This window comes from Cyanistes caeruleus, chromosome 18 (assembly GCF_971803275.1).
Source record: "Cyanistes caeruleus chromosome 18, bCyaCae1.hap1.1, whole genome shotgun sequence".
In the NCBI taxonomy this organism is placed as follows: Eukaryota; Metazoa; Chordata; class Aves; order Passeriformes; family Paridae; genus Cyanistes; species Cyanistes caeruleus.
The window spans coordinates 3,387,185-3,413,876 of record NC_141718.1 but is presented as its reverse complement, the minus strand read 5'-3'; the positions used below and the strand labels follow the sequence as shown (position 1 = coordinate 3,413,876).

Genomic DNA, 26,692 nt, shown 5'->3' with positions numbered 1-26,692 from the left:
GCGAGAGCTGCTGATGGTGACCCAATCTGATGGTGACCCAGGGCTGACTGCGAGCTTGCTCGGTCACCTTGTCCCAAGGATGGGCAGAGGGACACCGGGAGCCTCACCAAGGCACAGCAGGGATGTGTGAGGCTCTGGGCACCCCGAGTGTGCTCCAGGTGCTGCAGAGCTCTGTCCCCATCCCGTGCAGGGGAAGGCAGTGCAGCCCCTGTCGGCTGCTTTGGTCCTGGTGTCCCCGAAGCCCTGGCAGAGGTTCTGCTGCCCTCCCTGTGCCCCCGCTGCTGGGATTTTGTCTCCTCCAGTGGGAAAAGCCAGGGCCATCCCAGAGCTCTGCCTGGCCTCTGCCAGCTCAGGGATGCAGGATTCTCCACAGCAGTGAGGTACAAGTGAGGTCCTTTCCCACCCAAACCATTTTCTGGTTCTGTCTCAGCACAGAAGCCCTCTACCACAGGTGGTGGAGCTTCATGGCCTCTCCCTGCAGCCCCCCTTCCCTCTCCCTTTGCTCCTCTCTCTTCTTTCCCTCCTGCTCCTCTCCCTTTCCTCTCCCTCCGTTCCTTCTCCCTCCTCCCTTTTCCCTTCCCTTTCCCATCCCTTTCCCATCCCTTTTCCCATCCCTTTCCCATCCCTTTTCCCATCCCTTTCCCATCCTTTTCCCATCCCTTTTCCCATCCTTTTCCCATCCTTTTCCCATCCCTTTCCCATCCCTTTCCCATCCCTTTCCCATCCCTTTCCCATCCCTTTCCCATCCCTTTCCCATCCTTTTCCCATCCCTTTCCCATCCCTTTCCCATCCTTTTCCCATCCCTTTCCCATCCCTTTCCCATCCTTTTCCCATCCCTTTCCCATCCCTTTCCCATCCCTTTCCCATCCCTTTCCCATCCTTTTCCCATCCCTTTCCCATCCCTTTCCCATCCCTTTCCCATCCCTTTCCCATCCTTTTCCCATCCCCTTTCCCATCCTTTTCCCATCCCTTTTCCCATCCCTTTCCCATCCCTTTCCCATCCCTTTCCCATCCCTTTCCCATCCCTTCCCCATCCCTTTCCCATCCCTTTCCCATCCCTTTCCCATCCCTTTTCCATCCTTTTCCCATCCCTTTCCCATCCCTTTCCCATCCCTTTCCCATCCCTTTTCCATCCCTTTCCCATCCCTTTTCCATCCCTTTTCCCATCCCTTTTCCCATCCCTCTCCGCCTCCCGCCGGGACCGCGCAGCGCTCGCTACAACGTCGCCACCTGGCGGCCACAGCGGGAGCTGCAGCGCGTCCCCTGGGGACACTGGGGGACCCTGGGGGACACTGGGGGACACTGGGGGACACTGGGGGGACACTGGGGGACACTGGGAGAACACCACCGGTCACGGTGAGGGGACGCAAAGGGACAAGGGGGGCACAGGAGTGCAGGTTGAGGCAGCTCAGGGCGGTGACAGCCCCCCTTGGCTGAGCCCCGGGATGTGCGGGGAGGGTGCGGGGGCCGCTTTCTGCCTCGGCTACTTATTGCACGCGCATTTCCCCTGCAATTAGCACATGCTCTTTAATTAATTTTCCTCCTTTATTGCTTCGCCCAAATTATCTCAGCCCCGGCTGAGCCGCTGGCGTGCTCACGGTGGATAACGCTGCTATTTATGGCTTTCCCTGTCCATGCTGAGGCCGGGACAGCCGCTCCTCCCGGGGCCGCATCCTGCTCTCGGTGCAGGGCACAGCCCCGGGACGGGCCGGAGCTCAGGAATTGTCTGTTCCTCATCCCCATCCTCGGGCCAGCCACTCCCCGCCTCTGTTTGGCAGCTGGAAGCTCTTCCCTAAATTCCTGAGCTGGGCAAATCCTCCCGGCCATAACCACGCTGCTAGAACTTTCCAAGGGAAAACGGAGCCGAATCGGGCAAAGCTGCGGCATCAAATCTGTCCGGAATAAGCTGTTACACGTGGAAACCTTCTGAACACCAAGGGGAGGGGGGTAAAACCCTCCGAGAGCTCCTGAGGATGCTGCCAGCAGAAAGGAGCTGAGGGGGAGTGTGGTGGGCAAGGGAAGGATGTCCCCAAAACCTCCCACAGTGGGAACCGGGGCGCAGGGATGTGACAGAAGCCAGCTGCGGCAGAGGAGATGGATTTCAGCCACCAGCCAACACCAGGGCACGTGGGTCAGCCCCACAAATCCCCAATTCGAGCATCAGGGATGGGGTGGTCACCTCTGGCAGCTCCCAAATGCAGCTGCCAGCAGCACAGGAATCTGTATTTCTAACTTTAATATGCTTTCCCCCTTTAAAATAATCATTACCAATAAACAAATACAGTAGCCAGTGTATATAAGCATCAAATTAAGTAGCTACATGCATTTGTTATATTTGATATAGCCTTGTTAACTGGAAATTCCCAGGTTTGGAATATGTATTGATTTCAGTAAACATATATTACTTTACTGTAAGTACCCACAGCCATTGTAGTTAATATACAACAGTTTAATTTAAAATGCATTAGTTTAATAAAAATGCATAAAACAGAAGGGAATTGCATTAGCTTCAATAAAAAAAAAAAAATTCAATTTCATAAATATTATCCAGTGTTAAAATGCATTGATTTCCTGGGAAAATGTATTGGTCAGAGGTAATTTACATTGGTTTGGATGGGAACGTCCCGGAGTGTATACATATGTATTAGTTTAGTCAAATGTGTCTGATCACAATAAAAAATACTGGAGCAAAGGATATTCCTAAGGAACGGGCACGGGGCGGGCTCTGGAGCATCCTGACCCTCTGAGGTGGCTGTGCCTGGGGCTGGACACTCCCAGATGAGCTCCGTGAATGCTCGGGCTCGGGGTTTCGGGGATGCTGCCGGGATCCCCGGGACACGGAGCCCTTATCGGCCCCGGGCAGGGCTGGGCTGGGGCCGAGCCTCAGGCAGAGCAGGCGCCCGGCACAGAGCAGGGGTTAATCAAATCCTTTTGACTCCATTTTTTATCGAGCTCATGAGGGGCTGGCCTATTAATTAGAAAGGCTTTTTTTCATGTAAAACACAGGCTCTTTCGCAGATAAGAAGGGACGATGCTTGATTTTGCCGTGGCGCAGATCCGTGTGTTTTTCCTTGACATCCATTCACAGGCTGCAGCCACTTCCCACAGCTCTTTTGTTCGCTCCAGGGCTCCAGAGGCAGGTTTGTGCATACAGCCGTATTTAAAGCACTCGGGTTTTCCCGGGGGCCGACGAGCCCCCCAATATCCACAGGAGGAGGAGGATGTGATGTGCCTGGAGGCGCTTCCATCTGCGGGCTGGAGCGGGGTCCTCAGGGGAGAGCAGGATCTGGCCCTGCAGCACAGAGGATTTCGGCTGACAGCAAGGAGTGAGCAGTGGAGCAGATGCGATGTCCTACAAATCACAAGAGAAGCCCTGGCAGCCATCTGCACCCCGTTCCCATCCCGGATTTCTGTTCCACATCTGCACCCCGTTCCCATCCCGGATTTCTGGGCCACATCTGCACCCCATTCCCATCCCGGATTTCTGGGCCACATCTGCACCCCATTCCCATCCCGGATTTCTGGGCCACATCTGCACCCCATTCCCATCCCGGATTTCTGTTCCACATCTGCACCCCATTCCCATCCCGGATTTCTGTTCCACATCTGCACCCCATTCCCATCCCGGATTTCTGTTCCACATCTGCACCCCATCCCCATCCCGGATTTCTGTTCCACATCTGCACCCCATTCCCATCCCGGATTTCTGGGCCACCCTCGGCACCGCCGACCCTTCAGAGCCCGCAGCCACCGCCTCATCACAACACCGGGGAGAGACCCTGGTTTCTTCCAGGCTGGGCAGGCAAAAAAAGGTTGTTCCTGAGAAAATGACATTGTGGGAGATCTGCAGAGCTCCAGGGTTTCCTGCTGAGCCTCCAGCCGTGCCCCAGCACGGACACGGAGCCGGGGACAGGGACAGGCGGAGCCCGGGTGGCGCCGGTGGCTCCACGGCCGCCCAGTCCTGTGAAACCACCGCACATCACTTCCCTGATGCTTATGGATTTTTCTTTAATGCCACAAATTAAGGTAATTGGGCTCGGCTGGCCGCTGAATCCGGCTGAACTTGGCAGGACGAGGGACAGTCCGTGCCGAGATTGATCCCCCTCATCCCCGGCTGAGCCCGGGGCTGGTCCTGGCCCCAGCTCTGCCCCCGCGGCTCTTTCTCCTTCCCTTTTGCTCACACAGACCCCAAAACACATCCTGAAGTCCCTTCCCTGAGCTGCAGCTCCGTCCAGACGGGATGGTCATTCCCGGATCAGGAGTTTTTCTCCTCCACAAGCACTTTTCCCTTCACACCTCCCTGCTGCCCACCGAAACCCTCCCAGCAATGCCCTCCTCGCTGGCGGCCAGTGCCAGGGATTCAACACGATATTTGTGACCTCCGGGAGAACAAGGGCAGCGTCTGGGCAGAGCCCGCAGTTCCAGGGGTCTGGTTTCACAATTCCCTTTGTTCCCAGCCCTGTCCCAGCCCACCGCCCTTCTCGGCATGCGGAGGGGACAATGCCGGGCAGCGAGGCCACCGGCTCATGGCCGTGCCAGGCACCGCAGAGCTCGGGGGGCTGATGGGCATCCTTGGGCTGGCAGCCAGCCCGTGAATCCCCCTCCAGTCTCATCCCGGGCAAGGCGAGAGGGAGATAAAACGAACGGGCTGAAGACCAAAGGGAACCACCCAAGAGCAGCCACAAGTCCTGCTCCACAAGGGCAGCGGACATGGAACAGGTTTTGTGGGATTGCTGCCCCCTGCCCGGGGGTTCTTTGGCTCTTGCTGCAGGAATGCCGAGCCACAGAGTCCGGGCACCATCACTGCAGGATGTGTCCCGGGTACAGAGCCCGGAATGGGGAGAGTTAAATGCGTGTGTCCCACCGGGAACAAATGTTTGGCTTAGCTGGGTGACAGGTGCCTCAGTGGGGGTGACACATGAGAGAGGAGCTCTTCGTGCGTGCCCGGCTCTGTGGGAGCTCTGTGGGAGCTCTGTGGGAGCTCCGGCCCCGGCAGCCTCGGGGATGGGGCTGGATGTTCCCCTCTCGGCTCAGGCCGGGTCACCAGGCAGCTGCTCCTGCTCCTGGAGCATCCCAAGGGAAGCGACCCAAGGGCAGGGAGGCTCCTCTGTGCCATGCCAGCGCTGCCATGGGGCACCGAGGCTCGCAAAGACAAAGCCTGCAAACACCGAGAACAAAACATCCCTGTCCCAAAGCTTGGGGGATTCCAGCCGGGAGGGGTCCCCTGGGGCCAACCCCTCCCTGCGTGTGCCAGCGGAGGGGACAAGCCCGGCGCCAGCCCGAGTGACAAAGGCAGGTGGGATTGTTCCTGTGCAGTCCCGGGACAGCATCCCCGGGGTGGGAGCCGGGGGCCGCCCGCTTTCCTTAACCTTGAAACCCTGCCGGGCTCACATGTCACATCAGCCGCTGACAACAACGCTGCTGTTCCAGATTAGAGAGAGAGAGAGGAACACAGAAAGGCACAGACAACAGGGCTGGGGGAGGCCAAATTACCTATTACAGCCAAAAGTGGGCATGGGGCTATTTTTAACCCCGAGGGGGGTGTATTTATTGTTCCAGCCAGGGGGAGTGAGGGAGTGCCTCCGGGACACCCCTCGCAGCGACATCGGCGGCTGAGCGAAGCCATGGTGAGTACTGAGAGCCCAAAGAGACAAAATCCATTCCATTTTTTACCAGAATCGCTTAAGGGAGCAAAGGAGCTAAGAGAGAGTTGAGGGCCAAGGGTCTTGTCTGCCTTGGAGAGGGGGTGAGAAAATTGGGGAGCATCTGGCTGGACCAGCAGCATCTCACAGGGAACAGAGAGGTGTCTCCCACACCAGCAGAGCTTTCAAATGAGGACAGATGGTTTTAGGGTCCAAATGCCATTTTTCTCTTTTCTCTTCCTTCATGCAGTGAGAGGAAGGGCTGTTTTGTGCCCCCCAAAATCTTCCTCCTGACAGACCCCCGTGAGAGGAAACAGCTGCAGGAGCTGGAATGGGGGATAATGGGCTGGGTGGGACAGTGAGGGGCTCTTCAGTCCTCTTCAAAACACACATTGACCCATTTCTGGTTCATGCCTCAGTGCAGGAGGAGGCAGATTTTTAATTAAGCCTCATTTTAATGTCTGCACAGCAGGGTAAAGAAGCACTGACCGACCACAAACCTCGTGTGCAACCTCAGCACTGCTCCCAAAGCCAGGAGGGCTCCAGTGGGAATATCTCACCCCACTGCTGACCCTTTTACCTGCCAGCGGGAGAAGTGATTTCACTCCTCATCTTTCCTTGGAGCTCTTTGGCTAAATTCACCAGGAGCTGAGATTTAAGCAGGAATTTTAGAGCCCCTCAGTATCCCAGAGCAGCAGGGAGAAACTACCAAGCCCCCAGGGAAGAGAGCACCAGCTCCCACAAAGGAGTCACAACCAAGAATAGGGCACTTCCATGCTTTTATTTCACCCCACAAAAAGCCAGCGAGCTAATGGTACATACTTGGACTCCTGCAGGCACCCAAGAAAGCCAAGAAGAGGGTTGAAGGTGCTAATTCCAATGTCTTCTCCATGTTTGAGCAGGCCCAGATCCAGGAATTCAAAGAGGTAGGTGGGTTTGGTGGGAAGGACCGAGGGTCCTTGATGCGATGTGACCTTCATCTCTTTCCTTGGTGCTCTCAAGTGACAGCTGGCTCACACCAGGAGGCAGCAGGCTCGGTTTTGGGTGGTTTTATTTTAAAAGTGAGAATAAGTCAGTGACACCGCATCCCGCAGAGGATCTGGCAGCATCCAAGGGAGCTGGAGCACATCTCCCAGCTCGCTCCCATCTGCCTTGCCAGGAGCTCTGACCCCCTGCACGGCAGGCACAGGGCCTGTGCAGATCCCAGTGCCAGGGATAACTGGAGGAGCTGATGGCTCAGGCTGGCCTCTCTCCTGAGAGGGCTTTGGCCAAGGAAAGGGTTTGTACAGCACTGGGGTTCCAGTTGCCCCAGGGTGCAGGACTGTGTGGGGTTAGGGTGAGTGAGGTGCACAGAGCCTCCATCCTGGGCGGGTTCAAAATGCCCTTATCCCATCCAAGCTGAAGGGAGAAGGAGAAAGATACTAAAGCCTTTGCAAAGGGTGACAATTCTCCTTTTCTCTGTGCTCCCTGCCCTGCTCCTGCACTTCCAGGCATTCACCATCATGGATCAGAACCGGGATGGCTTCATCGACAAGGCGGATCTGAGAGACACCTTTGCTGCCCTCGGTGAGCCCAGCTCCAGCAGCCTCCCCTCCCCAACAGCTCTGCCAACATTAGACCTGTTAATTGAGAAACCAGGGCGGGTGGGGCATTTCACCAAGCCCCTGTCATCCACCGGATCTCCCATTTTGCCAAAAACCTCCTGATCCAAACCCAAGCCCGTCAGCCTGGGAGTTCCCTCAGGGGTGACCCAGAGCAGCTCCCACAGCAGTGCTGGTTTATCCCGTTGCCACTGGAGCCAGCTCCTGGATTACACAGCCAAACACTCCCTGTCTTCTCCGTGCTTGGAAGCACCTGGCTGTGCCCATCCCACGGCATCCCAGGGCCTGTGGGCTTTAGGGGGATTTAGGGGATTTGTGGGAGGCTGTGACAATGCAAGCTTGGCTCTGCCATCAGAGGTCAGCGTGAATCAGCAATGGAGCTCCAAGGGCAACCCAGCCTGGGGAAAAAGGATGTGAGCGATCAATCCCGTTTGCTTTGGGTGCTGGGGGACAGGGAGAACCCCAGTGCTGGTGGTCTTGACCCAAAACACCTTCCAAGGAGGGCTAAAAGAGGCTGATCCGTGGGGCAGTGAGGGAAGGAAGCAGCACAGCTCAGTCCTTTGCATCTTTACTGTGATCCTGGAGCCTGAGAAGCCAGAGCTTGAGATGATTCTCTCAGCCCACTCCTGCTGCCTCCATTCCTTGTCAGAGGTGGCTCCCCAGGGATGTGTTATTTGCCTCCAGTGGGGGAAAATCCCCCAGGGAAGGGTTCTGTGGCGTGTATTTTTAGCCCCCAACACTCAGAGCAGGACATAGATCCATGGCTGACACACAGCTGCTCCCCCCAGGGCGCCTGAATGTGAAGAACGAGGAGATCGATGAGATGATAAAGGAGGCACCCGGCCCCATCAACTTCACCGTGTTCCTCACCATGTTTGGGGAGAAGCTCAAGGGTGAGAGGGCACCTGGGGAGCTGGGAGGTGGTCAGTGGCATTCCTGTGCCCCAAAACTCCTGCTGATTTGCAGTACCAACCATCCCTAGGTCCAGAGATGCAGATGTTATCCCACATCCCCCCAAGCTGTTGGGGGGTGTGGGATGGTCTCCGTGCCTCAGTTTCCCCAGCCATTTACAAAACCCAAATGGCTGTGCTGCTGCTGCTGGCCCATAGGAGGAGGGGACAGTTCTTGCAGCACCTCTGAGCCCGCTGACACCAGCGGTGCCAACAGTGCCCCACCCCCGGCTACAGCCAGACTTTGACCCCCCAGCCCATCTGGCTGCACCCTGAATCATGCACTTAACCCAAGGAATGCAGCCTCCTGCAGATCCCCAAGAGGCTGCAGGGCCCCAAGGGCTGTGCCTGGAGCTCTATAAATACGCTCCAAAGATTAGATAAATGCCGGATGCCGGAGCGGTGGCGACACCGCCTGCTCCGTGCTCACACCACGACCCCACGGCTGCTCCTCTGCGTGCCACCAACTTCAAGTCTCCAGCTGCAGGGTCAGCATTCCTGCAGGGACCCCACTTTCCAGTCTGCCCCCAAGGCTGGGAGAAGCAGGAGGCTGCAGTTGGCTTCCTACTTCACCATCCCCAACCACCACGGCTTTGTCACCCACAGGTGCCGACCCGGAGGAGACAATCCTGAATGCATTCAAGGTGTTTGATCCAGAGGGGAAAGGCCTGAAATCTGCCTAGTGAGTGCAGGGGTACCTGGGCAGGGAGTGATGGGGGTGTCCCCATCAGGACCTCCCCAGTGCTCACCGTGCTTCTCTCGTTTGCAGCATCAAAGAAATGCTGATGACGCAGGGGGAGAGGTTTTCCCAGGAAGAGGTATGATCTCCTTCCCACCCTCTGCCAGCCTCCCTCCATCCCAACAGACCCCATCCCTCCTCCCAGCCATGGTCCCAAGCCCCTCCTGTGCCACCTTTTCTCCCTGGCTGTTCCCTGGCAGATCGATCAGATGTTCGCTGCCTTCCCTCCGGACATGTCTGGCAACCTGGATTACAAGAACCTGGTCCATGTCATTACTCACGGTGAAGAGAAGGACTAGCCCAGGTTCAGGGCTGGGGCTGGCACTGCAAGATCACCCCTAGGTCACTTGGGGGTTCCCTTTCCTCTTCCTCTGGAGAGGCACATGCCTGGGAATTTGGCACGGGAATGGCATTCACATTAAACGGCCTTTTGGCAAGAGGAAATCCAGCTGCCGGTGTGAGCAGTGCTTGGGCTTGTGTGGGGTGCCTGTGCCCCGTGGGAGCCCCCAGATCCTTCCAGACCCTGCTGGCCCCGGCACCCCAGACCTACTGCACGTCACCCTCACTTGTCCTCGAGTCCCTGTGCCTCCCACTCCCAGCCCCAAACCAGCCTGTTCCACACTGGGCTGTGCCCATCCCGCCTGGTCCCACAGCCCAGCACTGAGCTCGGATTTACTTCAGGCAGCAGAGAGTTGTGAGCTTCTGCCAGCTTGGCAGGGAACACCCCGTGAGCTCATCCCCTGCATCCCACGAGCCAGGCACGGTGCAGGGTAGGGACCGTGGTCCCCATCTCCAGCCTTGGGGACAGGGATGTCACCCCATGGTAGAGCTGCTGATCCCACCCTGGCTGCGAGTGCTTTGTCAGCAGCGGGTGGAGCCATGCCAAAATATCACCTGGTGAGGTTCTGAAGCCTGCGAATGGTGTTGGGCTCCTTCCAGAGAAGGAAGATGGAATGATGCGTGGGATGCAGAAGCTCAAGAATGAAACTGCTTCTTTAATTCGTCCCTGTCCCTGGTGGGCTCTTCGAAGGTGATGTGAGTCTCCTCCTCCTCTTGCCCGGGCTGGGCGGCCTGGCCAGCTCCTCCTCCTGCTTCTGGATAACGAGCTTACGCAGCTGATCCCAGCTCAGCGGCTCTTCCTCTGCCCAAGAGAATGGCCAGCCCATAATACACAGTTTTACAGGTCTCCCAGCCCCGCTGGGGCAGGGCAGGCTGGAGGGGATGGACTGGGAAGGACATGTGGCAGCATGGCCAGGCAGCCACGGGGGACTGGGGAGCAATCCCAGCCCCCCTCTCCCCACTCCCTGCTCACCGGTTTTGGGGTCAGTGGTCTCCAGGTCTGGGGGGGGCGGGCAGAGCTTGGCCCGGTCCATGACCCAGAGGAGGCTGGAGGCTCCCTGGAGGGGGCTGATGAAGGACTGGGAGCGCTGGGCGCGGTCGATGGATGTGTAGCGCAGCAGGGACTCCCTCATCAGGAACTCCTTGACCTTGTCCTCCACGGGACCTGGGTGGGAAGGAGCAGAATCCTGCAGTGTCCCTGCACCAGGACCCTGCCCAAACCCACCCCTGGCTGCCTGCAGAGCAGGGGATCCACTGCTTTCCATCCTTTGGGTCAGGGGCCAAGGCTGGGTTGTGGAATCACAGAATCACAGGGTCACTAATGTTGGAAAAAAACCTTGAAAATCACCAAGTCCAGCCTCATGCTGAATATCCCCTGCCTCTTAAAGCATACCACAAAGTGCCACATCTGCTTTATTTTTTGAACACTTTAAGGGTGGTTACTCAACCTTTTCCCTGGAGAGCCTGTTCTGATTCTTGACCACTATATCAGTGACAAAATTTTTCCTGATATCCAACCCAAACCTCCCCTAGTGCAATCCCCCTTGTCCTCTCACTGACTGCCTGGGAGAAGAGGTTGATCCCCACCTCACTTCAACACCCAGAGCCACGATGAGGGTTTGGGGATCCACTGGGATGTTTATACATCCAAATCAGCTCCCAAATTTGCTGGGAATTTGGTGCTGCAAATTCACTTTGGGGCACACACGGCTGATGGGACAAGGGACAACAAAAGCTCAATTAAAACACAGCATGAGTGGGTGGTGGACAGGACTTCCCAAGGCACATGGCACGGGAAGATGGGCAGCCCTGACCTACCAAAAACTGGCACCAAGCTCTCCCCAAGAGGCTTCACTATCTTTGTAGTGTCGCAGTCCATCTCCTTCAAGAGGGTCTCCATACGGGACTGGATGTGTGCCATGAGTTTGCTGCTCTCCTTGCACTTGTTCTCATACTTGTTGGCTTCCTCGGTGGTCTCTGTTATTTTTGCCTGTCAGCAAAGGTTTTGCCAGGTGTCACACCAGCCCCTCGCTGTCCCCACCACCCCAGTGCTGCCAATCTGGAGACAGAATCACAGGATCCCAGGATGGGTCAGGTTGGAAGGGACCATGGTGGGTGGTCTGGTCCAACTTCTGCTCAAGCAGGGTCATCTCAGAGCACAGGACACAGGATTGTGTCCAGATAGTTCTTGAATATCTTGAATATCCCCAGCTGCCCATGCTGGAGCAGGGCTGGCAGGAGCTCACAGTCACCCTCTCACCATGCACTGGGAGCTGCCAAAACCTTTGCTGGGCCCTTTTCTGCCCACACCTCTCCAGCCTCCAGCCAGAGCAGGACCAGAGCCCCTGGGATGAGTGCCGGGACAGACAGGGATATGCTGCCTTTCCAGAGGGAATTCGAGGGAATTCAATACCTCCAGCTCCTGCAGGACTTGAGTGCGGGTTGTCTCGGCTTGTTCCCGCTCCGTTGTGATGGCCACCATGTCATCCTGTGGAAACACCGGCAGGTGCGGTGGGCACTGATGGAATCCTGCCCCACCCGGGATGGACGGGATGGAATCCTGCCTGAGCCACCAGACAGAGGCTGGGGACAGCCCTGGGAGCAGGGACACCTCCAGGCCAGGATGGATAACCCCGCTTCCCACTCCAGGCAGCCCCACAGGGCTCGAGGGATCTCCTGGCTCTCCGGGACACTGCAGTATTTTTGCTGGGTACACGGTGGCAGCATTGAGACACGTTTAGCTCTGAGAACGCAGCGGAGTTGCAGTTTTGGCTACTCCTTTGCATCCCCCTAATCCCACCTGTGCGGCTGGAGCCAGGCTCTGGTGGGGGCAGTGATGTTGGACACTCGGGAGAGGACAAACCCACCCTGACCCCAAATCACTGCCTGGAAAGGGCGGACGTGAAGAGCCAGGAGCAGACCTGGATCGCCTGGATCCTCTGCTTGAGACCCTCATTCCTGACGTTCAGCCTGATGGCATAGCCAAAGAGGATGAAGAATCTCCTGTCCTTTTCAATGAAGTCCTCCAAGAAATCGTCGATGTCTCCATCCGACAGCTCCAGCAGACGCTTGTAGGCCACCTCATAGCTCTCCTTTTGGCTCTGTTTGGCCCTCTCAGCTGCCTCAAAGGCTGAGGAAGAGACAGAGAGCCGTGGCTGCCCTTTGCAGAGCCTTCCCCGCAGTGCTGTGGGGTTTGCTGCAGTGCTGGGGCAGGAGGGAGCCGTGCTGGAGGGGCTGAGGGTGCCTCTTTCACCAGGAAACAAAGCAGGGATGTCATGGGAATAGAGAAAACACCATGGGATCCCACTACCAGGAGGACAGAATGATTAGATTGGATGTTAGGAAGAAATCCTTCCCTGTGAGGGAGGTGAGGCCCTGGCACAGGTTGCCCAGAGCAGCTGTGGTTCCCTCACCCCTGGAAGTGTCCAAAGCCAGGCTGGACAGGGTTTGGAGACACCTGGGCTGGTGCAAGGTGCCCCTTCCCATGGAGGGGGTGGAACTGGATGAGTTTTAAGACTCCTTTCCAACCCAACCCATTCTGTGGTTCTGTCATAAAAGGAGCCATGGCTGCACACAGGAGCAGCTCCCTGTCCCCAGGGCACCCCAAGACAACTCAGACTCACTTGGTTACCACAGTTCAGCCTTTTTGCTTGTGGGGTGAAGGTGGGGCAGGGCAGGCATCCTGCCTTTGGGGTGCAATTCTATAAACCACCATGAGCAGCCCCCACCATCAGCTCTGTGGACTTGGAGTCTGTGGTCCCAGGAAAACAAATTCTCCTCTGATACCTTCTCTCTGCTTGGCCTGTTCCTTCAGTTCAGAGTGATCTGTACATTTGCTGAGGAAGAAGTTTTTCAGCCTGGTCTCCTTGTGAAGGGCACACTTCCTCTCCAGCAGCCTGATGTTGTACTGGATGGTTTCTCTGTAGCGCACGTCCCGAATGTCCGAGATCCGCCCCAGATCGTCCATCCTGCGCACAGACAGCAACACTCTCACCTTGTGGGTGTATAAGGCTCTGTATTCCTGGCCACTGCCAGCAGTTCCAGGCCTGGCAAAGCCCCTGTGATGCTGTGCCCATTCCCAGCCCTCATGTGGATGGAGAGGAGTTAGTCCAGAGGGAATTCCCAGCCACTAACACAGCTTTTGGTGGGGTTTTGTACTAGGGCTCTGTACCCAGCTCAGGTGGGACTCAGAAAAAAGAGTCCCTCCATGGAGAAGTTCATCCCATCCAAAGAAACAGCTGGAATAGCTGGAATAAAACACCCTGGAGGTATCAGCCTCCCCACACTGACCATGACGAGAGCAGTGAATCCTCTCTCTGAAGGCTCATTCGGCTTGAACACTCATCACTGGCATCAGCCATCAGCCCCAGGTTTTGCCCAGAGGGCTGACAAGGCCACCTACCACTGCTCGTAGTCCTCGGTGGCTTGCTCGATAGCATCGTTCAGCAATTTGTTCTGCTGAACCAGCCTTCTTTCCATCTTCTGGTAGGAGTTGTCATAGATGGCTTTCTGGATTTGCAGGCTCACCATCTCCTCTCGGAGCCTGCTGTTCCGGGTCAAGATGTTGTTGTAACGCACGGTGACCTGGCCAGAGCAAAGCTGGAATTGGTGGGGGACTGGGGGGTTCAGATTGCTGCTTAAAGACCTTGACCAGGGCAGGGTCCAACACAGCCCAAGAGATTTGAAGAGATTTCAAAAGAGATTTGAAGCTGGCCCTGCACTGTCCTCCTCCCCAAGAGGCAACAGAAGACCAGGTTGATCACAACAGAGACCTGGAGCTGGCTTTGTCCAAGGCAAGGTGGCTCCAGGCAGCCCAGTTTGATCACAAAGCAGGTGCAGACCTTCAGGCCTCTTGGCACAGCTCAAGTGCTGCATTTGGGTCACCAAGCCTGAAGGAGCCTTTGAGATATTCTGGGAATGATCAGGCCAGGGGAACAAGCCAGGTGCTTCATGCAGCTTGTGTCAACCAAATGCATTTGTACCACTGTGTTTTGTCCTGACCAGAAAGGTCCCAGGCCCCTTTGTGACCCCACACATGTTCTCCAGAAGTCTCCAGAATGTTTCCTTACATGATTTAGATGCATCTCCAGAAATTCAATCTTCTTCTGCAGGTGTTTGTGACTCTTTGCTTCCAACTCTCTCCAGGTTGTGTCTCTTTGCTTCACTATCTTTTTTTCCAGCTCTACAACCTGCACACACACACAGGGGAAAAAACCCAGGAAGTGTAATCTCCACCCCAACATTCTGGACTTTTGTCAGGACACAGAGCCAAAGAAAATCCCCTCTGCTGACCTGAACTACAGCAACCATGCTGTTAACGAGCTCTCAGTTATAGGAGCAGCTTTAATCCCAAAGGATCCCATCTTGCACACACAGAAACATAAACTGTAACTGGGAATGTTGGGTTTTTTTTGTGTCAGCTGTTTTTGGAGGGAACTCCAGCAGGTGCTGAACACAGCACAGCAGCACTTTGCGGAGTGGAATGGCAAGGAGGATGGGGCTTTGGCAGAGGTGTTGTGCTGGCCAGGCAGGGATCTGTGCAGTCCTCCCCAGGAATGAGCAGAGGAAAACTTCAGCCAGAAGCGGGGAGCTTCCAGAGGAGATAAATCCATGGAAGAGTGAAGCAGTTGGAGAACAGCAAAGCAGGGGGCAGGTGGGGGAGGGATGACTCAGACGAGTCAGAGTTATCATCCCTGACAGAAAGCTAACCCTGTTGGGAGAGCTCTGCAGCACCTCCAGCAACAGCAAACCGTCCAAGCATGCTTCCCTGGCATCCAGCTTGGGCAGCTGGCTCTGAGAACAATGCTGAAGGGAACTGTCACTTCCATAGCCCGCCTTTCCCTTGGCTTCCCACCCCACTCCTGCCCAAATCCAGCCAGGATGCCCTCAGGAGAAGGGATGGGACGTCCCTCAGATGCTGCTCTTCCTGTGTTTGCCACATCTCAGACAGCCCTGTTCCAGTTTTACCTCCCTTTCAGGAGAATAAAAGAAGTGAAGGGAGCAGGAGAGGGATGTTTGATGCCCCAGGACTGGTGTGTGCCACCACACAGGGGTGCAGGGACCGGTGGGACAAGGTTGAGAGTCCAACCTCACTTTTCCAGTCAGTGCTGCTGACTTGAACGGGAGCCTGGTTCTCTCCATTTGTCATTGTCATGTGTCACTTGCCAGGAGGAATATTCCAAGGCCTGAATTAAATGTGTTTTACACTGAGGAGTTTCAGCCACAGGTCCCACTCTGTGACTCTCAGGCAGGGAACACTCTGGATGCTCTCACCTGCTTGGCCAGGTCACTTAGCAGGGCTTTTCTTTCTTTGATCAGGACATCATTCTGCGTTCTGATCTGCAAAAGGCTTCGGAGCTTCATTCGATTTCTGTTGTCCCGCAACAAGTTACTCGGGGAATAGATCTGGCTCAGCATTAATGTCACATGTCTGTGTTCTTGCTTCAGATCATCTATTGCTTTTCTGTGAAAACAGAACATCATAATGACATTTAGCACATCCCATCTGCCAGGGCAGGTCCTTACCCCTCCCCATCTCTCCACTGTGGTCCCCAGATCTCTTTATAAATAAGAGGGAGCAATGTTTTTATATGGGCAGATGTGATAGGACAAGAAGGAATGGTTTTAAATTAAAAGAAGAGAGATCAGAGGTTAAGAAGAAATTATTTACTCAGAGAGTGGAGAGCCCCTGGCACAGGGTGCCAAGAGCAGCTGTAGCTGCCCCTGGATCCCTGGAAGTGTCCAAGGCCAGGCTGGACATTGGGGCTTGGAGCAACCTGGGACAGTGGAAGGTGTCCCTGCCTGTGGGATTCTATAAATCTGTGACTTCAGCATAGAGGATCTTCCAAGCCTCAGGCAGCCAAGCAGAGCTGTACTCACTCCTGAGCCTGCATTTGCCGCCAGATATCGGCATCGAAGAATTTCCTCTTGTACGCTTCATGATGAAAATGGGTCTGCAGCTGCCTGATGTCCACTTTAGCCCTTTTTTCCTTATCTTTTTCAGAGAGCTCCAGGTCCGCTGAGGCTTCTCTCCTCTGCCACAGACAAGGAAGGGTTTGGTCACTTGAGCAAACGCAGCCGGCAGCGGCAGCACCAGCTCCAGCTCTTCCCCGGCACCTGAGATATCCATCACCACCCAAAACACGATGGCTGAGCTGGAGCCAGCACCTCAAGGCCAGGACAGGGAGAGACCTCCACCAGTGAAGGTGATGGCAGGTTGTCACCTCTGTTATCACCCAGCACAACAGCGAGGACCACGTGAGCCAGAGCCACTGGGGCTGGGGATGTGGATGAGCCCAGCTGGCTGCCCAGGGGTGGAGCAGGAGTGTTCCTCTCCCCAACCATCAGAAGGTGCTTCTAGGTGAGAAACTGCCCAGCAAGCAAGCACTGAAGGCAGTCAGACCCACCACTACCTGTGTCCTCAGCTGACCCAAATGCCCCAACTCTGCCTCTCCCAACACCCAAATCTCAGCCCAGGGCCTCATTCCTGGCACAGGAGGGCAGCAGAAGCAGCCCCACTGCTACCCAGCACCTTGCTGGCAGGAGCAAACCCTGCTCCTGCTGCTGGATGTGTATTTCCTCGAGTAAGATCCCCACAGCAGATCCCACATAGTCCCTGTGAAGTTCATCTTTAGCGTATCCTTGTTTTTTACCTTCATTTTCCCTGTCTAACTCTGCCAGTTGCAGACGCCTCGGGAAAGGAAGAAGTGAAACTCTGCAGGTACAGGATTGCTTTCCAAGGGGAGAAATGAAACAGGAGTAATGTTGTAACAGGTTGTGTCCTCCTGCCCATCCCTCAGCACCCGCTCGCATGTTTGGCACATGAGGAAACCATCACAGATGGCTGCAAGTGGAATAAAAGGAGAGCATTTCTGGTGATGTCATCGTGAAATTATCGAGTTTTATAAGTAGGGGAAGAACAGATGGTTTGAGCTATTCCACCCCATTCAGTACCTGGGTTTCCATAGAAATTCCAGCGAGGCCAGCTTCCCCCACCCTGTGCCAGCAGAACACCTGGGTTCAGCCCCCCTGCCCTGCTGGTGCCAGGAGGGCAGCAGAGTGGACATCCCTTACCCCCAGAGCTGGTTCCCAGCAGCCACACCGCAGTCCCTTGGGTCCCCCTGTGTCCCCTGGCACAGCCCCACACAGGGCACTGCAGCTCCTCTCCAGTCAGGAGACACAAACCACAGTGACAGTGGGGTATTCCCAAAGATCAAAGCCTGTTTCCAGCAGGAATCTCAGGAGAAGGGGAAATCTAAAAGAGAACTGGTCCCAGTTCCATCCTGCACTGCCCCAGGTTCCGTGGAACAATCGCAGGCCTGGTTGCCACGGCAGCATCACTGCGATGGGGTGAGGATGGTGCTCCACGGATCACCGAGACTGATCAAGCAAGGAGTTGCTGGGACCTCACATTACATGGACCAAAGGGGTTTCTGTGCCCCAAAACCAGCCCTGGAGCATGTGCTCCAGCTCCTCCCTGGCTGCGTGTCCACAGCAAAGAGAAACCCTCATTTGGAATTGGCCCATAACCTGGCATTCAAAGCCTTTTACTCCAACAGGAGTTCACCATCCCCAGCAGTGCTTCAGGATTAGGGCTGATGCTCCCTCCCCATCTAGATCCCAGCTCCACATCCAGATTTTTTGCCTTCCAATCCGATTTTTATCTGTTTTATCCGTAAAGAGACCATCACCACCTCACTGCCACCGCTGCTGGCATCCAGAGCAGCAACAGTTGGTGTTGCCAGACTGGGGAAGGACCCTGGGGATAGGAACCAACATGTTAAGTGGCTGATTAGGGGACAAGTTGAGTCTTCATGCCTGCTTCTCTCCTTTCCATGCAGGGAAGCACACAGAAGCTGCAGACTGAGTCATAAGAGCCACAATAATCCTTTCCCTGTAAGCTGGAGCGCGTGGCTCCTTCCCAGGGACCGTGCAAATGCTGGGATCCCTGGAGGGCAGGAGCACAGGGGCTGTGTTTTGTAGCCCTGGAGTTGCTCACTCAGCTGTGGGCTGAAGGGGAATAGAGCAGTGCTGAAGGTGAGCAAAGGGCAGCCTGTCCCAGTTTGCAGGACTGCGGCGAGTTCAAAGCCACGAGCAAAATCCCCGAGCGGAGCATCGGCACCTCCCCGTTATCCCAGAGACTTTGATGAGCTAACAGCCCAGCCACCAAGTTCCAGGCAAATTCCCAGCCAGACAGGCTCTGAGGAGGCATTTAACTGGAAATCATACTCGTGGCAGAAAGCAGAATGTGGTGTTTGATAAGGAAAATCACAGCTGAGAGCAGAGCCATGCTGGGAAGGCACCGGAGCCTGAGGTTCCCACCAGGGCTGGGGGAAGCTCCCAGAGATTTTCATGCTGTTCCTGAATGATCAACAGCTCCGTGGGATAATAACAACAACCTCTCCAAGTGTGAGGTTGTCACTCAGTCCCAGTGGCCCTGGCTGTGTTAGAGGACACATCCCTCCCTTTCACCCTCAGCAGAAACAGGGCCAAACCCCCAGTTCCCAATAAAAGTAGAGGTGCAGGAGTGAACATTATTTTTCCAGAAACAATGCCACTCAAAATCTTGTTTTTCCTTGGCTTGGACTAGTCCAGCCTCAAAATACAGCCCACATTGTGTGTCCTTTTTGTGTTCTCCATGGACTAATTCTCAATTGTTTAGCAATGAACAAGTCAGTAAATTAAACTATTCAGGAGGGCTCTGATTTGGTAGAGTCTGTGTCTGTCTCCCTCATTGCAGAAGCACTGATTTGACTAAAGAGGACTCTTTTCACCCAAACAATGCCTGACTGTCACACTTGCTCTCAGTGAGGGTGACTTCACTGTCTGGATGGACCTTTCAGCAGAACAGTATTTGGGGCAGGATGAGATTGTCCATAACATTTGAATCCAAAAAGTCTCCAGTTTCTGGGAGAAACAGAAGAAAAGTGACTTTCTATGCAATTTTCAACTTAACCAATCTTGCCTGATTTAACAAGTACATTTAGCACTGATTGACATGCAGAAATTATTCCTTCAGCAGCAGATCTGGGGGCTAATTAAAACTCATTGTACTATATTAAGGGATGAATTCCGATCTGTGCAAGCAGTGTAAACTTTTTCTGATTCCAGCAATGATTTTCCCGTTTCACTGGGTCCAGTTCACAGGGGCTGCAGGGGGTGGTCAGAGCTGGGCTGGCTCTGAGCTGAGCTCCCACCTGGGAGCATCCCATCGATGTCAAACAAAATCTCTGGGGTAAGCTGGAGAATCAGGCCCATATTTTCATGCAAATGTAATACATTCATGTTACTTAATGCCTATTTATAATAAATCCAGAACTTAATTCTACTTAACCCGTCTTTAGTGTTTGACACATGAAATCGGTGAGTCAGAGGGCTATATATGGAACTGTCAAAACTTTCTTTTTACCCTCCTCTAAAAGCCTGGATTAAATCATAATCAAACTCCTGTCAGCTCCAGCAGCAGTGCTGGGATGAACAGGAAGATGCTGACAACTGCTAAGGCAGCTGGTGGTGGGGAAAGATCTTCTCAGGCAACAAATTGATGGCTAAAACCTCAGAGAAAAGGTTCTGAATTCAGGCACACGCCACGTCCATTTGCTGAAATCATAGAACCAGAATGGCTTTGGTTGAAAGGAACCTTAAAGCTCATCCAGCTCCACCTCCTGCCATGGGCAGGGACACCTCCCACAAGCCCAGGTTGATCCAAGCCCCATCCAACCTGACCTTGGACACTTCCAGGGATGGGGCAGCCACAGCTTCTCTGAGTAACCTGTGGCAGTGCTTCAAAACGCTCTGAGTAAATAATTTCTTCTTAACATCCAATCTAATCTCTTCTCTTTTAGTTTAGTATCATTCCCCCTTTGTTCTATCACCATTTGCCCATGTAAATGTCTTGGGGACCTGGAGGGATCCCTTGGCCTCACCAAGACCTGCCTTGTGAATGTGTCCACACTTTTCTAGCCAGGTTTTTATTTCTTTCCTCTGATGAATGTTATCTTCTCATGTGCATGAATCAGCTTTCAACAGGCAAGACCAATTTTGGTCCAAAGCCCTCATGAAGACATGGAGAGTTGTAGACCTGCAGCTTTTTGCAACTGGTTTGAGTTTTGCTCCGTGTTTCTGGAGAAGGGGTTTTATTTCAGATATACACCATCTACTCCTCAATTGCTGAGCTGTTCTATCCCTGCACGATATCACTTCTTCCAGCCTGTCCTTCCTGGCTAGGGGCAGAGACATCTCCACACAAGCAAATTACTTAAAAGTTTTCGGGGTAATTGGTAGAAGTAAGGGGAGAGGAGGCTGTTGGCTGCCTCCTCGATTACAGCTGTAATTTCTCCACACTCCAAGAGGAAATTGTCATCCTAATTTCCTGCAGATGGTTTTCTCCTGAATTGCTGACACCGAGTGAAATGTGATTTCCAGCAGTGAACTCTCTCCTCTGTGGCTTCACTGGCTGTTATTTCAAGCGTCACTTTAGGAGCAAGTTCCACAAGCTTTGACTTTAGGAAAGTAAAACTCTCCCACAGCAGGCTCCACCACTCCAGCAGAGCCAAATAACGTGGATTTCATCCGTCTGTGCTAACTCCCAGCCACCTTTGGCTGCAGCAGGTACACCATGCTGAATTACTGCTCAAAAGCTGCTTCCACAGGGGAGGAATGCAGGAGGAATATAAAATAAAAGCATAGAAAGAAGAGACCTCCAAAAATTTCACTGACTTGAGGTCAAACCTGGTGTGTAAGAAGCACACAGACACTGCAGGATGATTTTAGCTGAAGCAAAGAACGAGGGACTCAAGGACAGAGCCGTCGCAGGTGCCGCTGTCACACGAGGCCGTGTCTGACCTGCAGCAGGGTTCTCTGTGACACTGTGGGGTGGGGAGGCCCTGGAACAGGCTGCAAGGAAAAGCTGTGCCTGCCCCATCCCTGGAAGCGTCCCAGGTTGGACAGGGCTTGGAACAACCTGGGATAGTGGGAGACGTCCCTGCCCATGGCAGGGGGTGGAACGGGACGAGCTCCAAGGTCCCTTCCAACCCAAATCATTCTGGAATTCTGTGAATTTTTTTTTTTTTGCTGTGATTTAGGCAAAACTGCACAAGGTTACTCCCAGGGGTGCTGCTGATCCCTCAGCAGTTTTGGAGACATCACACCCAAGCAGGAGGCAGGGCTTTGCTCCAGGCTGGGATGTGCAGTGCACCAGCTCCCAAAGTCTGGCAGAGCACTTGGCCATGGCTGAGCCGAGCTAATAAATTCCCACCGTGACCTCCCACATCCCAGTCTTCCCCAGGGAAGTCTGTTGGCAAATCCAGACGCTGTGCTGGAACCCCTCCATGCCAGACTGAGCTGGGGAGCACTGGGAGGGTGGTTTGTGCCTGAGGAAGAAGCACATCACAGCGAGATTTGGGAAGGAAATCCCCTTCTCCACAGACTCCAGCGGCTCCATGTCAGCTCTGGGCAGAGCTGGGCAGCACAGGAGACCACAGCAGGTTTAGAAGAGCTATTTCCAATTAATCATTCCTGATTACAGTCCTGTGCAAGGCTTCTGGTCAGGACTAAGAATACCTTATTAATTGAACACACTCTGCAAGTGGCTTAAGGCAACTGAGGATTTGCCTATACAAGATCACTCAGGGAAACTGTTTCGAATTAACATTTAAAGGCAATTAATTAAACTGCTGTATGGGTGTTCTGCACCATCTGCATCCCATTCTTTCCTTTTCCAAATCAAATGAAGGCCACTTGATCTCTGGGTTAAACACAGGAGGAAAGTATCCTGGGGAGCCCACAAGCCCCATGAAAAGAAGCACGGTTGAAATAAATCCTGCTGGATGAATCGCACCCCAGACCCAGCCTGCTGTGGGGATGTTGATATGGACAGTTCCAGAACTTCCTGTCTCCTCAGTTTTGGCTTTATGGGAGAAGTTTGAGCACTCTTGTTCCCTTCCAACAGCAATCACAGTGCTGGGAAGAAACCGAGTGCATGAACTGCTCCAGCTCAGTGACGTTAATGCCTGATTAGGTAAGTGACGATATCAGACAGTAAATGCTTGGCCAAGCACAGGCAGAGGACCCACAGTGGATCAGAGTGGCCCTGCCCAAGATTATCCTGGCGGCTGGAGCAGAAGGACACGACAGCCAGCAGGTCCACGGGACGAGGCAGAGCACAAAGCTCCCTGGAGAGGAGTCAGCCCAGCAAAACCACTCGCAGCCTTTTTGTTTGATTTAGGACATGTCTCCTTGTAATTAGCCTGGCTTGGCCCCACCGCTTCTCTGAAGCAGGATTTCAGACCTGCTCACGCCAGGAATAGCCGCTTTCCCAGGCTGCTGCCGGCACCACAGCCCTGCTCTGGAGCAGGAACAGATTGTTCTGAACAGTCTGGTCCATTTGCCATTCCTCCAAGCTGGCTGGGTTTGCTGTTTATTGCCACTCGCTCAGCAACTGATCTTTTGCAAGATCCCAGCTATCGGTGCCTCCCCTCCCCTCTGCCGCTGCTCACTGCTCTTGATTTAGTCCAAGGCTTTACAAGAGACATCAGCTGACTTTTGTAATAGTTGTTGCTCAGGAGTTCATTTAAATTAAAGCTTCAGCAAAGAAAATCCCAAGGGCTTGGGCTGCATGCTTCTCTTAGCGTAAACCTGAAGCAGCTTCCAAAGAAATGCAGAGGTGACATGAAGCAAAGCTGGGTTATAATGAATCCTCCTGGGTGTTTTCCCACATTTCTGGGACTAGTTCAAAAGGCAGCTACACAGCTCAGAATTGGGCTGGGAAAGGGCACCTGTTTCTAACCCTGCTGATGAAGGGGGTTTGCCATGGACTGGATGTGCAGGGAAGTCATTCCCAGCAGCCAGGAGCATCCTGTCCCACCAGCCACCAGTGGCCCCTGCTCTTCCCTCTTTTACCTTCCCAGGCAGGTGGGGACAGGCTGGGAAAGGCCAGGAGCGCTGGGCTGGCCGGGGCAGAGGGATCCAGGGATGCAGCCATCGCCTGCTCACTGCTCAGAGGGAGGAGAGGAGCAGGAGGCAGCAGAGCTGTGCCAGTTGCTTGGCAACTCCCTTGCAAATCTCCATCCTGTCAGGAAACATTTTTTTCCAGCGATTTGGATGGGTTTTCACAGGCGCAGGATCAGGTTTGGATGATCAGGTGGTTTTAAGAAACCACATGTTGTACCTGGAGGGGCCACGCACACGCTTTGACCAGAAGCTGGACTAGGCTGATCCCAGCTCAATCTTCGTGTCTCTTCATCGTTACAGGAGCAAGGCTGAGGTGGCATCATCCCCTGCTGACCCCAGCCAGGCTTTCCCCTGACATCCAGTGCCTCAGCTGTCCTTCAGCCCATACCTGGCTTCCTTGAGCCCCTAAACTCAGTGGCCAAACCTGACCTAGAAATCCATCTAGCTCTTCTGGGTACTTACTGTGGTCTTCATTTTGTGTGCAGAGAGGAAGGAGGAGGAAGATGGGCCAGGTTGTTCCCAACTTTTGATGGAGAGCAAGCAAAGCAGAGCACTGAGGATTATGCTGAGTTTGGTAGTGGAATTTAAAAGGAAAAAAAAAAAAAAGGCAAACCAGCCCCAAATCACTGCCAAGAAGGCTGGATCCTGGCACAGACAGAATCTCTGCACATCTCTACTTCGCTCTACTCCCCCTTGCATTTCCTGTGGGACATGCTCCTGGCTTTGTCACCTTCAAGCTGAAGAGCCAGTGAGGTGGCAGCATGTCCTGCATGAGCCCAGTGTCACCATCAACGTCACCATCAGCCAAGAGAGGAAGGATGAGCCACCCAAAACTCCCATTAACCCCCTCAGCACGAGCCCGTTTGTGTGGGAGCTGATTCTTCTGCTCAAAGCTAATGAAGGGGGAATTTCCTCATGAGAAATGAAATGGTCCCAAGCCTGGAAAAGCTTTTGTATTCTGGATTTTTTTGTTGGGAACAGCAGCTGGAATTTTCCTCTCGGCTATGCTGACACAACCCCTTCTCCTCCAGTGTGGGAGGGGAATTTGGCCTGCTGATATTCTGTGCCAAGTTTAGATCGGGATAATGATATACTATTCGGGTTTCTATAGATTCTCAGGTCACTTTGAAAACATGAATTAATCCTGACAACGCAGCTGCGAGGAAATGGAGGTTTCATTGTCCCTGATTTAAAGAGAGGGAAACTGAGACCTGGGGAGTACATGGTTTTTGTGAGGTTGCAGAGAAAACAAGCGATGGAGGCTGGGAGCAGACCCAGGGTCCCAAAAGCCTTTCCGCTCCTCGCCGAGCTGCAGAGCCTCCTTCCCACACAAACCCGTTCTGGAGCATCATTTTACACCAGCCCAAAATGTAACTCCCTTTTTATATTTAGCTCCCAGGTTCTGTAAAGGGACGTTATGTAACAGACCTCAAGTGTGGCATTTTATAATTTACCAGCTCAACTTGTGCTGCTTCTAGAAAGCCGCCTGTGCGCTGCATTCCCCGGCTGAGCGCAGAGCCCTCGCCCATCTCCTCCTGAGCTGGCAAAATATCCCACTGGGCACCCATCTGTGGTTTTAAAGCCCCTTGGTGTGCTGTCCCCATGGCCCCAGCCAGCCATGCTGTCTCCCAAACAATTAGTGCTTGCCAGATCCATTTTTATTGTGGAATTCTCTGGCCCTGCAAGAGAAAGAGAGGGGGCAGCTGGCTGTGCTGCTCTCGGAGGGCAGACACAGCCTTCACTGGTGGAAAATCCTTCTTTGGGTTGCAGGATGGTTCAACAGGCTCTGAAATCCCAGTGGAAGGTGGGAGGGCACACAGGCACCTCTTCCCAGCTGGTTCCATCCATCCATCCATCCATCCATCCATCCATCCATCCATCCCTCCAGTGAAAATGTGCATCCCCAAATCTGGGGGTGAGTGAGGGTGAGGCAGCCAGCAGCCCCATGGTGATGCTCTGCTGCCTCACAGTCCCTGCATCCCTGGTGCTCTGGCAGCAAGAACCCTCCCTGGGCACAGCTGGTCCTGCCAGGGGACAGGAATTTACCTCGGCATGGAGCAGAACAGGCAAACACCAAATCACATCTGCATTGGTGGCCACAGACCCCTGCCCCATCCATGTCTTGAAGCTTCTCAGTGCTCTGAGCATCTACTGACTGTTTGGAAGTCTGGGGTGGAAGGAGGGAAACTCCAGGGGAGCATTTTCTGGGATCCATGCAGCCAGGGAGGTTGCAGAGATGCACTGCAGGTAAAGCACCGTTGCAGGGCTGACACCTCCAAGGTGAGCTCTGCTGACAGGACAAACACGACTGACAGCGTTCCTGGCTTCGATCCTTGCCTGCAGGCAGAGGTGAGGAGACACGTTAAGGAATATTTGCTGAAGTGGCAAAACCCCCTGGCTCACCCCATTTCACCCCTCTGCTGCTCCCGGGGCCTGGGACAAGCCAGCCCTGCTGTGATCACCTCCAGGCCAGGACAACAAAGTGATCCCTCACTTCTTTCAGCTGAGCTGAGCAATAATGTGAAATGGCCTTAAATCCTCCCAAGTCATTTTTTCTATAATGATATATATATATAAACTGGAGCTCCCTGGAAGTTTTGCCATAAGCTTGGGTGCCTGGTGCTGATGAGCAGCGAGAGCTCATCCAGCTGCTCACTTCCCTCTCCCTCCAAAAACTGAGCACTTGACTCCCAGATTATTTTAACCCTCAACATCAGCAATAAACAGCAGAAAGGACTTGGCATGTGGCACAGAGAGGGATGAGGAAATGATCAGAAACTTCAAATCCTGAGCTGAAAAAACAGTTTTACTAAAAATACACGTCCAGCCTGTTTCACTCACGAGGCTGTCCCCGCCCTGGAGTTTCAGTCACATCCCTGAACATCATCATCAAACAAGTGAAACAGAAGAGCATTAATTAATCAAGCAGTTGATGGCACAGCAGTTAAAGGCTGTGCAAGAACCAGGAGCAGTGAGCAGAGGATTTCAGACCTCGCTTTGTGCTCCTGCTGCAGCCCAGCGGAGCCAGGGACAACTCTCAGCCTGACAGGCGCTTCCAGAGCAGGATCAGTGGCAGCACAAGGATGAATATGTTCACCCAGCCTGGGCAGACACGACAATTTCCATATTAATCAGAGCACAATAAAAACCACCAAGCAGGAACGAGCTCCCACCACACAAGTATCGAGTATCGAGTGTGTTCTCCTTACTCCTGGCCGCTTGCATCCCTGGGATTTCCAATCTCTCCTTGAAGCCCTGGTTTGAAGCCCCGGGGAATTCAGCAGCAGTACCGCAGTTTCACCAAATGACTCACACCTCTTCACCTTTAGATTTTCTTTCCTCCCCGCTCCCTGCTTTCTCATGCAAATGTTACTCTGCCAAGGTGCTGCGGCTCCCGGAGCACTTCTGGCATCGGCTGCTGCTGCTGGAAGGAGTCTGGATGAGACTGGGCAGGTCCCTTCGCTTGCTGGG

General features: G+C 54.0%; 2 protein-coding genes across 2 annotated transcripts; one reads left to right on the top strand and one right to left on the bottom strand.

Moving 5' to 3' along the window:
- The first annotated feature begins 5,420 nt into the window (after window positions 1–5,420).
- On the top strand, window positions 5,421–9,380 carry MYL2 (myosin light chain 2). Its single transcript, XM_023937345.2, has 7 exons — window positions 5,421–5,627; window positions 6,479–6,568; window positions 7,133–7,208; window positions 8,032–8,136; window positions 8,800–8,875; window positions 8,963–9,011; window positions 9,133–9,380. Exons 1-7 carry the CDS (start codon window positions 5,625–5,627, stop codon window positions 9,229–9,231), a joined length of 498 nt encoding a protein of 165 aa, XP_023793113.1. The 5' UTR covers window positions 5,421–5,624; the 3' UTR covers window positions 9,232–9,380.
- A 527-nt stretch (window positions 9,381–9,907) lies between these two features.
- On the bottom strand, window positions 9,908–17,617 carry CCDC63 (coiled-coil domain containing 63). Its single transcript, XM_023937342.2, has 12 exons — window positions 17,345–17,617; window positions 16,924–17,002; window positions 16,151–16,305; window positions 15,545–15,734; window positions 14,341–14,460; window positions 13,674–13,855; window positions 13,058–13,239; window positions 12,193–12,401; window positions 11,685–11,759; window positions 11,090–11,261; window positions 10,245–10,436; window positions 9,908–10,073 (listed from the first exon to the last, which is right to left on the bottom strand). Exons 2-12 carry the CDS (start codon window positions 16,927–16,929, stop codon window positions 9,928–9,930), a joined length of 1,629 nt encoding a protein of 542 aa, XP_023793110.1. The 5' UTR covers window positions 16,930–17,002; window positions 17,345–17,617; the 3' UTR covers window positions 9,908–9,927.
- Between the last annotated feature and the right edge of the window lie 9,075 nt (window positions 17,618–26,692).